This window comes from Stegastes partitus, unplaced genomic scaffold (assembly GCF_000690725.1).
Source record: "Stegastes partitus isolate 25-593 unplaced genomic scaffold, Stegastes_partitus-1.0.2 Scaffold6, whole genome shotgun sequence".
Taxonomy (NCBI): Eukaryota; Metazoa; Chordata; class Actinopteri; family Pomacentridae; genus Stegastes; species Stegastes partitus.
Window position 1 is genome coordinate 725,569 of NW_007577737.1, and position 13,144 is coordinate 738,712.

General features: G+C 44.1%; 1 protein-coding gene across 5 annotated transcripts in view; it reads left to right on the plus strand.

Annotated features, from left to right (window-relative positions):
- LOC103356545 (RNA binding motif, single stranded interacting protein) overlaps positions 1–13,144 on the plus strand; it is a 211,766-nt gene that overhangs the window by 38,468 nt on the left and 160,154 nt on the right. For 3 of the 5 annotated variants that reach the window (XM_008280734.1, XM_008280759.1, XM_008280741.1), the window contains exon 2: positions 1,242–1,399. In XM_008280734.1, the coding sequence (XP_008278956.1) occupies positions 1,242–1,399 (158 nt within the window). The remainder of the gene's footprint in view (positions 1–1,241; positions 1,400–13,144) is intronic. The other 2 variants (XM_008280750.1, XM_008280767.1) reach the window with 1 other exon arrangement.

Genomic DNA, 13,144 nt, shown 5'->3' on the forward strand with positions numbered 1-13,144 from the left:
CATGTTAAACCGTGTGTGTGTGTGTGTGTGTGTGTGTGTGTGTGTGTGTGTGTGTGTGTGTGTGTTTTTACAGCATGGTATGAGGTCTTGAAGCTCTCTCTGGGGAGGATAAGGGTTAACGTGGTTAACTGGAGCTGCTGGTGGTATTTAGTCATGTCCTCCTCTCTCCCCGGCCATTTTTTCTCTCCTGTGTTTCATCCATCACTCACTTACTTTATTGCTCTTCTTCTTCTTCGTCTCTCTCACCTTCTTGCTTTTTGACTCCCTCCCTCTCTCTGTGTTTCCGCTCATGCCCACAGGGCCCCGGCTCTCTCACTCTGTCACCGTGTGCAGCGTCCCTGCAATAGAGATATAAATGGGCTGTGAGCAGGGGGCCCTGACTCCTATACCATAAATCTACGCTAACAGCACAACAAGCACATAAGGAGAGCAGGGGACAAGGAGGGGAAGGAGACAGCCGAAGGGGGGAAGGGCGGGGGGTCACATTGCTAACACATTTTTAACACATTTGAACACATTTTTGAAGATTATACTGAAAGAAGAAAATCACCCTGAGATGTTTCAGGAGTGGATTATTGCAGGATCGGGATTTCACACCCTCGGAGGTGCAAATTGTTTCACTTTGTAATGAAATGGGTTTTGAGGGCAGGAAGTTGCCTTCGTTTAAAACTGTTTATAAGCTGCTGGAAGCCTTATGAACCCTAATTTCAGAGAGTCTCCTTGGTGAGATGTTTACTTAAAATACAAATTGAAGTAAAGGTTTGTCCTTTTGACTCCAGTTTCGCGTTTACAAGGAACCAGATTCTACTAAAAAACTGTCTAAAAACTAGATAAATAAATGAATCCCCATATAGAAAGCCTCTCAGACTTTTTTTTTGTCATTGTGGAGACCTTTCCCCCCGTGAGGACGTTCTCCCTGTACTGTGTTATTTCTTGTTATTTGAGACCGAGGTTATTTTCTCAAAAATTTTACTCATTAACTGCCTATTATCTTATTATCTGCTTCTGGGTTTTCATCTCGCCGTCTCCTCGCTGTCTCACGGCTGCCCTAAAATGTCTTGTAATTGCGGTGACATTGAACCAGCAGCACTTCCTGTTTCCTCGACAGATATATTTTGATCTCCTTCAGAAACGTTTCCACCTTTCAGTGTCTTTCAAACTCTTTCACTCGTCTCTAAAACGAAGCCTATTTTTAGTCCTTGGTGCTAAGTCGCTCCTCTCTTTGCTCCTTTTCTCCCCAGCAGCCCTATGCTCCACCCCCTCATCCCATGGCTCCTCCCAGCCCCAGCACCAACAGCTGCAGCCAGGGAGGGGCGGAGCAGCTGAGTAAGACCAACCTGTATATTCGAGGCCTGCCACCTGGGACCACCGACCAGGATCTCATCAAACTCTGCCAACCGTGAGTATACTGGGAACCATTACAGTTAAACGCGGTGGTTACACTGGCCCCTGTTCACGCCCGCGTCACGGGCGATTTGATCACAAGTGGATGGCTCGAGCTACGTCAGTTCACACCTGGCGTTAGAATGCATCTTGTGCCTCAAGAGCTTGAGTGTGACTTCCCTGCTCTGTGTGCAGAAAAGAACACGTGCATCATTTGTGTCTGCAGAGACCAGATGTGCTGCCGTTAGTGAGCGTATGAATGAATACGTACGTCCACTTACGTAGGAGACGTCAGTGGAGTAGGCGGCGCTTCAGTGTGACACCGAACACATTCACACTGCTAAAAAAAAGCCAAACCATGTTGGCACCTGATTCTCGTTTAGTTCAGACAAAAACGTGCATTTCTTTAATTTTAATTAGTTTTATTCTGTTTTTTTTGTCAACGAAAACATTTAAATCTTGTTTTTGAAGTGACATTCTGGTCTAATTTTTTCATATTTAATTTAATCTTTTCATCATCCGTACCTCCGTCACCATCTTTGTGTACGGTTACCATGGTTACCGGTGTTATTCTGGATGGACTCCCCCTCAGTGGACTCGAGAACTGTCTGATTTCTTCTGATTAAATAATAATAATGGCCGACTTAAGGCGATGTTACATCCACAGTGTTGGATTAGCATTAGCGTTTTATGAATGTTGACGGCTGCCTGCCTCAGTTTGGTCCATTAGTCTTTGAGATATCAGAATCAGAATCAGAATCCGATTTATTACCAGGTATAGTTCACACATTACGAGGAATTTGTTCTGGTGGGTTGGTGCAACAAAAACAACAATAAATATAGAGTAAAATAAAGTAAGTAACTAGAAACAGAAATAACTGTAATAGTGCAAACAGTCAGAGTTAAATTTAAATCAGAACCATAGACCAGTCGTGTTTTTTACAGGAGTATTGAGGGTGCTGATATGTTGTTATTTACATTTATAAAGATATAGAGGGGGAAGGGGAGGTCAGTGGGGGTCCTGGACGTCGTTCATGAGGCCGGTGGCAGATGGAAAGAAACTGTTTTTGTGGCGTGAGGTTCTGGTTCTGATGGAGCGAAGCCTCCTGCCAGAGGGGGGGTGTTTGAAAAAGTTTGTGTCGGGGGTGGGAGGGGTCGGCCACCGTCTGACCTCCACGCCTCAGAGTCCTGGAGGCGTGGAGGTCCTGGAGAGAAGGCAGATTGCAGCCAATCACCTTCTCGGCCGAGCGGCTGATACGCTGCATATGTTTTAGATGTGACCAAGCGATAGCATAGCTGAATGTGAGTGTCTTAATTCACAGCAGCACAAAACAGGTCAAACTGATAAATGGACTGAACAGCAGAAATGAAGGTTGAGAGCTGAAGTGTGTGATGCAGCTCACTGAGAAACGCTTTGGTTTTAGTTTCACTTTTGTCATGAAAACAGGTCATTAATAAATACTTTATGTTATAATTTTAATTTTAAAGATGCACATTAATGCCAGGTGTGAACAGGGCCGCGGTCACTCCTGCCAAAACCACAAATCTTAATTCAGTTGCATAATTGTTGGCTGTGCTTGACCATGATGTGCTTTTAATGACTCTGTGTGCTCAGTGAAACAAAGTGCACAGTGTGTATGTGTTTACATCCATACTCATTTTAACTCCGTGGTAAAGTAAGCTTTGTAGAGACGGCGATTTTGCTGTTTTTATTCATTACTATGAAGTCACATTTATCTGGAGCATGTATTGATGTCAGTTTAAACAGGAAAAGGCTGGAAACAGTATGAGCAGGTTAGAAAACGGTTTCATGGTTCTGCTGCATAAATACACCAAACAGGGAGATCATCTGGACAAGATTTCCTTTTCAATAACTAAACGAATAAAAAATGGAAACAGAAAGACCCGAGACATGTTGTGTAGAGCAGCAGTCCCCAACCACCGGGCTGCGGACCGGTACCAGGCCATGCAGAAAGAAAGAGAAAAAGTTGTATTGTTTTATTTTTATTTCCAGCACAGTCTACGGGGCGTTTTATTCTGAAAAATGACGAGCTCATCTTTCCGTCGCTTCTGTCTGTGCTGTTTACATGCTAACAGAACCGTCAGTCTAATCGCTGCTAAAAAATCAAACGTCTCCGGAGAGCTTCTTTGGAAAGACTCAAGAAAAAATAAACATATTTAGCAAGTAATTTTATTCGTTTGTGAAACTTTTTAACAGAAAAAACTATAATTTTTTGTTGTGTGCCATGACCGGTCCATAGAAAACTTTCTTCTGTGGTGTGAATAAGGTTGATGACCGCTGGTGTAGGACATGAACGGTGGCTGCAGCTCACAGACATCAAACCGTGACACGAACAGGAAGTCTAATACCGATCATTCTTTATTCAGCGAGCCCAAAACGGGCTAATTGTTCCTCTAGATATGTCGTTCATCTCTGTGCGATATGGAAGGTAAACAGCCCCCTCTATTATTTTTGTCACTGTGGTCGACAGGCATCGCTGGATGTACACAAACGATGCGATCAAACCAAAAAAGTTCACCTCTAAGAAGAAAATTACAGGCATGAGGGAAAAAAAAACAAAAACCGGTCCATGCACAAAACCCTGCACACCCCATTAAACTGCTACCAACCGAGTGTGTTTTAGGGACACACACAAAGGTGCTCATAAAGCTCTTCCAAATGTTCTCGATAGAGAAAAAACACACACACACACACACACACACACACACACACACACACACACCTGCCTGCCTGCACACAGCTCAATAAGGACTAATAAAGCCTAGATTGGACCACCTCCCCCAGGAATCACAGACCAAGACCTCATCAAGCTGTAACACACAGTCACACGGGCTTTCTCTTTCTCTGGGTCTCTGTCTCACACACACACACACACACACACACACACACACACACACACACACACAAGCAGCAGCTTTGTTCAGCTTCATTAAGCCCTTTTCACTTCTAAAATGGTGAAAAGGGGGTCAAGATCATTAATGGAGACAAGGCCAGCAGATTGAGAAATACAGGCCATGAGCAGCGAGTCTGTGTCTGCTTGCATAACCTTTTCTTGGCCATATTTCCAGAAATGTCCTGGTCAAACGTGGCCAATTATTCAATGATCCTCTGGAAACGGGAACATGCTGTCCAGTATTTTTGGTAATGCTCCCGGTAGCCATGTCATAAGTCATGCATTTATTCTTGAAACTGACCCATCAAGATTCCATTAGCCCGAGAGGCGGCCCGATAAGATTTGGAAAAGCACTCAGCGTTTTGACATCGGATATCTCTGGCTTAGCTCTCGCATTCAAGCCGGTTCTACGGCGTTGGACAGTTTCAATTTCATTTCTAATTCCATATGATCTTGAATATTTTGAGCACAACTATTCGGAAGGGCAAACCATGACGGAGCTTATGTAAAGCACCCCGACAGTGTGCATGTTTGTGAGTGTCTATTTGCATCCTAATATAAATATATATATATATATATTCCTTCTCCTGTGTGTTGCGGAGAGCCGCTGCCGGTCTGTGTGTTGCTGCTTGGATCTGCCGTGCTGTCCTCTAGTGGCTGTCCTCTCGTTAAACTGTTTCCTCAGCTCCTCTCTGCCTCTTTTCTTCTATCTTCCATCTTTCCCTCTGTGTGTATCGCCTGCCTGAGAGCCCCCAAGGTTGCCCGAGGTGTGCTGTGCCAGTGAAAATTCAATGCCACTGAAACTTTAATTAGCCAGACTGTGTTTCAGTGGCAGGCGGGTGGCAGCATTCTAGAAAAGGTCATGCGACTGTTCTGCAGTCTGCAGCACCCAGGGTCCCCCTCAGGTTTTCTCCCAGATGCCCGGTCCCCCCCTCCAGCACAAAGCGCCACCTCTCCTGGCCCCGTGCCCCCTCGGCTCTTCCAGGGAGACTCGGCGTCGGACATAAAGGCTCTCCAAACATGGCATTGTGTTTTTAGGAGAGGAGAACGTTGGCATGTTTGAGCCCCTTTAGCTGGCTTAGCTGCTCCTTCCTCATGGTCGGCCTCGCTGTGTTGTGTCCATGCACCGAACCCCGAGCGAGCGCTGGCACCGAGGAGAGTCAGAGTCGGTTCTCGGGCCCGGTTGGGTTTGTTGTGTCACACACAAGCAGCTCTTGCCGCCCTGGTTCACCACTATCTAAAAAGCAAACACGCTGCCGCCAAACTGATGCATTCTTGACTGCGGGCCATATCGTAGCTGCTGATTGGAGGCTGTTGAATATGCTCGAGGGATGCCAAAAGCATAAATGCCTTCTACTGCGGTTGTAACCCCGTCCTTGTGAACTCTAATATTTTATTGCCAAGACGCTGTCAAATCCAGATCCAGTAACCCTCATCAAGGCCTCGCAGCCTCCCAACATTCACAGCTCACAGCTTTAAAGGCGAAAAATGCTGAAGTTTGAATTTCTAGATTCACACAAATGCAAACAACTATTGTGGTCAGTGCTGCTTTTATATTTGCTGGTTTACTTATTACTGATTAAACAAACATCCCTAACGTTGAAGACAATACAAAAATGGTGCTACTTTATTGTGCAAAGAGCAGTTTTAGCTAGTTAGCTCATCAGACTCGCTCCATATGGTGGTGATGATGATCTGTAAATGCTGACTGTGCGTCTGCAGATGTTTGGATGTCATGTCATGCCCTGGACTGGTTCAAGCATCGCCATCCCGTTGCTCACTCCGGTCAAATTTCAGAAACAGAAACACGCCGCTAGCAGCAACCAAGTTTTTACGATTATTTGCGTTCCGAAGGCCAAGATTTCTTTGTGACCAGCCGCTTCCTTCAACCCTCCCTTTAGTCCCTGGGAGCAAAAGTAAACACTGAAGAATACCAAAGTTCTCACAGCGGTTGGAGCGACATGCCGAGAGCTGTTGAATGAGTAATTAAATGGATTCGGGTGGGTGCTTAATCTCTGTTTTATTCAGCTGGCTGGATGTCGGGTTCTCCGCAGCCGTCAGCCTGATATATGGATGTAGAGGAGAGGCCAAAGGAGTGGAGTGGGGATTTGTTGGCTGAACACCCAGATAGTGAGAGGCCTTCGTTCTTGCCTGGCTAGCTGCATGAGTGGATGGATGGATGAAGGGATGGAGAGATTGAGCAATGGCTAGAGCAGCCGTTGCTGTGAGAAAAATTCTTTGGCCTAACCAGCCATGTTGAGGCACCGGGCCAACCCTAAGCCCAACACCAACCCAAACGGTGCGGCCAGCACATCCAACCAAGCCAACAGAGCCAGCATACCCCCAAATCACTCCGGAGCATAGCGGGCTTTATAACCCGTCTCACCGGCCAGATATGAGACGGCACCCACGTTTTTCTTGTTAGCTGACCCCAACTCAGGAGACAAACAGCGAGCGAGGAGGCAGGTTGTTGAAAAGGAAGAAAGATAGGGGTTTCTTTTGCTTTATGAGGACCACACCTGGAATAACAGGGACAGAACAGTTCATATTTTCTCTGCCAGCAGCCTGAATCCAGGACTCGGGGCTGCCAAGAAAGCAAAGGACCTCGGAGGTTTCAAAACCCCCGACTCCTTGCTCCTCTTTCCTCCCTCTCATCCCTCCCTCCCTCCCTGGTTCTCCTCATCCAATTTCAGCCATGGGCGAACCACAGCTGTGCCCTCCGCCGTTCTGGTTTTTGCATCCATCCACTGACCCGATCGCACGAACAGAGCGAGCCAAATCAAGAGCTAATCACCACCAATTGTGCAAATAACCTTTCCCATGTGTGCTGAGGGAATGGTGGAGCTGGAGGAAGGTAGAGGGGGAGAGAGCCATGAGGTATGCTAAGTAGAGGAGGTGAGGGGGAACAGAGAGGAGGGGTGACCGTGGGACCACCTGTTTTTATGGAGCAGAGGCCCGGGCACTCAGCAGCGCCACATTATCCCTAATGGCTCTCCCTGGTCCAGTGTTGACATTAGCTGCCCGGCTATCAGAGCCGGCACATCCCATGGCTCTGGTTCAGAAAACTGACAGAGGGGAGAGGAAGTGTGAGCAGAGGCTGTGCAGTTCACCGCTACGTAAACACTTCCAGATATCATCTCCCAGTTTTACCTCGTTGGAATTTGTAGGTCGACGAGTAACAACAACAACAAAAAAAACCCCCAAAGATCGAGATGAAGGAAAATCGTTCTTCATGCTAATGACCAGCTGTCATTGAGGTTTATTGCCAGCTGATTGCTTAATGATGTTTTTGACAAGTTTATTTATCAACTTTAATATGTCTTCATGGGTACATACGCAGTTTCTTAGAGAATAAGCGAACACCCCTTGGAAATCTTTTTGCAAGCCTGCAATTTAACTTCTTACTTGCTACAGTGAAGTAGAAGTTTACTTCAGGGCGTGAGGTGACAGCTCTTCTGATAAAACCAAACAGTGATGCTTAGTGTGAATGGACAACCAACCAAAGAAGATGAACTGAAAAAAAGAATCTGTGAAAATGCAATGAAACTCTGGCAGAAGGGGAAAAAAAACCCAGTGCAATACTACAATGTTCAAAAACTGTGAAAAGGTTAGAAATAATAGCAAATATCTGTAAATTAATGATATCTTTAGCTGAACTGACAGTTAACATGTATATTAATATTCTTTTTGTATGTTTTTCCAGTTACTATGAATTTAATTTAGTAAAATCTGTAAAATAACACTTACAAATGAACCCTTAATACACAAATAATACTCAAATAATTGCATATCTCAGTAAAACAATATTTAGCTAAACTGTCAATATGTACATTAATATTTTTTTTTCCAGTTACTATGGGATTTAATTTTGCAAAATCTGTAAAATAACAACACCTAAAAATATTTCAATCCTTAATATACAAATTTTTTTTATTTCAAATAATTGCACATATCTGTAAAATAATGATAATTCTCACTGATTTAAATTGAATAATATTGTGTAATTTTATGGTGACTAATTGCCTTCATGTGATTTTTTTTTCAGTTTTTTAAAATTATTGTGTTTTTTAAAAACAACAAAACATTTATTAATCCTTAACATTCATACGTGTTCTTTTAAATAACAGCAAATATCTGTAAAATAAGCATATTTTTGCTGATTTATTTGCATTTTAAAAAATATGCATTACCATTTGTTATCATGCAGGATTTTTAATTTTGATTGTTATTTACAAGTTTGCAGTTGTTTTAGGGTTAACGTGGAAATATATGGATATTATCTGTAATTTAACAAAACAGGGAAAATCTATAAAATTAAAACAGTAAATCGTTCATAAAGTTAGTTAATTTTTGCTTTGATCAAACATCATATTTGCCTCCAGTTTTTCTTTTCCTTTGTCCTGTCTTTGCTTTGCTCCACCTGCCTCCACTCCACCACCACTCTTCTCCACCAGTTCAGCCCAAACAGCCCGACTCCAGTCCGCCGGCAGGGTCACGCTGTGCGTCACTCGGGGCATAAAGAGATAGTGGTGCTTAACCTCCGAGAAGTAGTGACACAACCACAGGAATGCCTAAACTACTCCTACGGCTCCGGCTCAGCGTTGAGTAGAAGCATCTGCTATTCTTGGAACAAAAAAAGAAAAAAAAAATCCTGCACTTTTTCTGTGTGTGAACGCCTCGCTGTCTTTCTCACCAGCCTGCTCCCTCTTTTCTTTCTCGGCGTTATCCTCTGTTCCCTCCCTCTCTCTTCTCTTTCGTCTACTTCCTCACATCTCCTCATCGCGTTAAACTCTCCACTTCTCTGCTCCAGCGGAAGTGACACAGTCATTTTACCGACCGAGCCGAACTGACTAAAACACTACGCCTTTTTCCTCCCCAAACATCGATTTTCGAGCGCGGGCGAGCAGAGGAGCTGATTTGGCCTTAGGCTGGTTTTTTGAATTATTTATCTTCCCATTACTGTATACATGACACGTAGACAGTTTGTCTATTTAGGAGCTGGAGAGCGCTGCTCTCCTGCTCCTGCACTGCCGCTGACACTTAACGCTGTAGCGCTTGTTTTCCTGATTGGTTCTCGGGTGCTTATTTAGTCTGAATTTAGGGCTTAAATTAGCACAAAACGCAGTCTTTATTCGGATGCTCTGAACAAATGTAATCTTTAAAAATGTCAAGCTACGGGTGCTTGGCTCCATTTAACTTTAGTTTGCCTCCGGGAACTAACAGCATCCTAATAACCGTCGCAACCCATCTAGTTGTCGCGGTAACGTAGTGATCTGTGTGTCCTCCACCCGCTCCATCCATTTTTTTTCAAGCTCCAGCAGCAGAGTCTGTTGCTCCACAAAAAAACGACTGATTGACATGAGGGACAAAACCTGAGATCCTCCTCGGACTCTCTGGCTTTAACTGGCCAGCCTTCCTTCCCTCTCTTTTCTCTCCATTTCCTCCCACTGACTTCGCCTTTGAAGCCGTATCTAGAAAGCAGAAGCAGAAGAAGCAGCAGCACAGATGAGATGTGTTCATTTGTGCGTGTCAGACAGCAGTGCATGGCATGTGGGTTTGACAGGCTGGAGACGTCCAAACAAACAGAGGCGATTCTGCAAGGCTGGCTCTGAAGAAGACCAGTGTGTCGGTGTGTGTGTGTGTGTGTGTGTGTGTGTGTGTGTGTGTGTGTGTATGAAGAGAGTAATAGTAACTAGCAACACTCAGAACAACAGGCTAATGCTGCCCGCCGCCACTTATGGTTGCTCTTGTCTTTCCTTGATGCACACTCTTGGCTAACACACACCACCGGGCTGCTCAGGCTCAATCCCAGACGCTCTTTGGGCATCCAGTTTCTGCGGTGAACATCTTTCCTCATCCAGACGTTTTATGCTCTCAGGTTTCATACCGTGTTGTTGCGCTCATGTCGCCAAACGGCTCTGGGTTCTCGGGGTTTGGAGACGGGACTCCTGGGGGGGTAGTCCTGGCAGCGGATCCCCTGCGATCACTTGGTTACTTTGCAATTAAGACATTTTTGGATGTATATTGTTTCACCTTTTTAATCCAAAGTGAAATGGGAATATCGCTAACGCTCAGCTTAATATGTCAAGTGTTCTGGTTCAGCCAGAAGCCAGTGAGCTTTAGTCAGAGCTGCAGATGGAAACAGCTGACCTGGCTCGGTCCGCCTTTAAAGCTACCCATCAGAACCGCTAAAGCTCACAAAAACTGGTGCAACCTTTATTCATATCAAACCAAAGTCATCTAAAGTGGTTGATCTTGTTCATCTTACCTTCAGCTTGGCCTGTAATTTAAACTGAACATCAACCTGGCTGCTCATCTTAGCTGATATTTGGCATTTTCTTTGATTAGTCTTGCTTTTATTACCCAATAATCGCTAAATTAAATGCACTAGCAGAGACGCAACCTACAAAAGCTGAACAGGAAACACAAGCCGTCATCATAAGCAGGAACGTAGCTACTGGCAGCCACAGATTAGGCCAAAACCCTATGAAACTAGACAAAACAGAACAGAACAGCAGGAAAAGAGGAGAAAACTGATGAATCTCAATGAGTTAGCATCACTACTTTTGCTAGCGTACTGCTCTAGTAATCCTTAATGATGAGGAAGCAGGTATGCTAGTAAATACAACAATGTATGTGAGTTCCAAATACTGACTGTCGATCTTTCCTGATTACCAATAATTGGCATCTGCCCTGATGTACCCATATCATCGATCCATACTGACAACAAATGAAAACACACCAAGTTCATTTTTGTTGGAGCTGTTTACTGTTGGGCTGCAGGTGGCTCGGTGGTTAGCACCGTCGCCTCACAGCTAGAAGGTCGCCGGTTGGCGTCCCGGTGAGGACACCCGGGATCTTTCTGCGTGGAGTCTCCATGTTCTCTCCGTGCAGCGTGGGTTCTCTCCAGGTTCTCCGGCTTCCTCCCACAGTCCACAAACATGCTGAGGTTAATTGGTGATTGTAAATTGTCCGTAGGTGTGAATGTGAGTGTGCTTGGTTGTCTGTCTCTAAGTGTAGCCCTGTGATAGACTGGTTACCTGTCCAGGTGAACCTGCCTTCACCCTGAGTCAGCTGGGATAGACTCCAGCCCCCCACCCTAGTGAGGATTAAGGTGTAGACATGATGGACGGATGGGTGAGGCTTATATTCAGATGCTCAATAGTCTGTCGGTATTAACTTAAGCTTAAGTCTCCTATTTTTATTTATTTTTTAATTCCTTGTTACTCTTCTTATGTTTCTTTCTTTTCTTTCTGCTTTCAACTTATGCAATTTGCATGTGACTCAAATTTTGTCCAATGTATAATTGTCTCAGTTTTTCCAGATTCTTCTTCTTTTTGCTCATTAAAGTCAATATCTATCTGATCTGTGTGGATTACCTTTGGAGACATCGGGCCGAGGTAAACGTGCCAAACCTCTTTTATTTATCCCAAAATGTAGAACTTCTGCAACATTTTTAAGTTTTGTACCAATTTAATAAAAACAAAGAAACAAAACTGATTATTCATGGGGACGCAGGACATAGATGGAAACCGTTTGGAGGCGACTCAGCGGATTGATCCAGTCTCATCCGGAGCGATGTCAGCGCTGTCGTGGGAGCAGCCGTCCTGTGGGGAAACTCCTGCTACCCGATATTTAAAGCTTTCTCTTACTGAAAATCCCTTAATGTGAAAATGAATTGTTTTAAATTTAACTCTCCGACAATGAATTCCGAACACATGCTGAAACTTTTTAAATTACTTTCTTTTCCTTTATAAATTGCCCAACTCGAGCCCGGCGGCCGTGTTGCTGCTCGTAATCCATTCCTATTATTTAGGGAGGTGGGGACGTTTGAATGGTTCTAATCAACTTGTCATCCGTCTCAGACTTGCCAGGTAAGAGGAATGTTCATGAAAAGAAATCGCATCACCAGGGAAATAAGGAAAAATTGAAATCAGAATAGTTGATGACAGCTAATGACCGCGGTATGTGTGACCGCCGCCAACTCCAACAGATGGGTCGCCGGAGCCGCTCGGCTACATAGGAAACGAATTGACTTCAGGCCGTGCGTTGATTATGTTGTGCTTTGTCTTCCAAATTATAAAACTATTACTGAATGGTGTCCACATGTGTGGGATGCTCTGTACTCCTGCCAGCGTCTTCGGCCTCGAAGAATGTGACATTGGAAGAACAAAAATAAAAAAAGAAGGCTTGAGGACGGATTACCTTCCCCTTTCCAAGATCCTTCCAGCATTTAAAGGTTTGAAAGTAAACATTGGGCTGTTTACTGCGAACCTGCCAGTAGAACATGGGGGAATCCCAGCACCTAAAAAAACATAATGAAGTTCTGCCAAGAAAAAAGAGAGAAAGCCAGGAAAGGAATTATTCAGTTTGCTGAAGCTTTTTGATTTATTGCAGCTCGTCTGTGCCAGCGCGATGTTGTGATATTGTAGGCTGCAGTTTTAATCTTTTCTTCTTTTTTGGACTGATCTTGACGCTATTGTAGTTTAATAAATATATAAATTCAATAAAAAAAACATAATACAACAGATATTTAAACTATATAGATTTGCTTCTCTGTCATCGGGTCCATCTTTCTTTCTTCTTTGTCTCTTCCTGTTTCTTATTTTTTCTGATTTTAGCCACTGACATGACTTTTTAAATGCTTTCTTTTAATGGAAACTTGATGCTCCTCTTTGGTTTTTCTTTCTTCTTTTCCTACCTGCCGTCATAATGTTTTGTCCTCTTGAAACATCTCTCAGAAGCATCAAGTTCTCTTTTTAATTTTACAGTACAAGCAGCTCCTACTGTTGTTAAAGTACAGTCGTGACTCGATAGTCCGACCCTTAATAATCCTAAACCTTGCT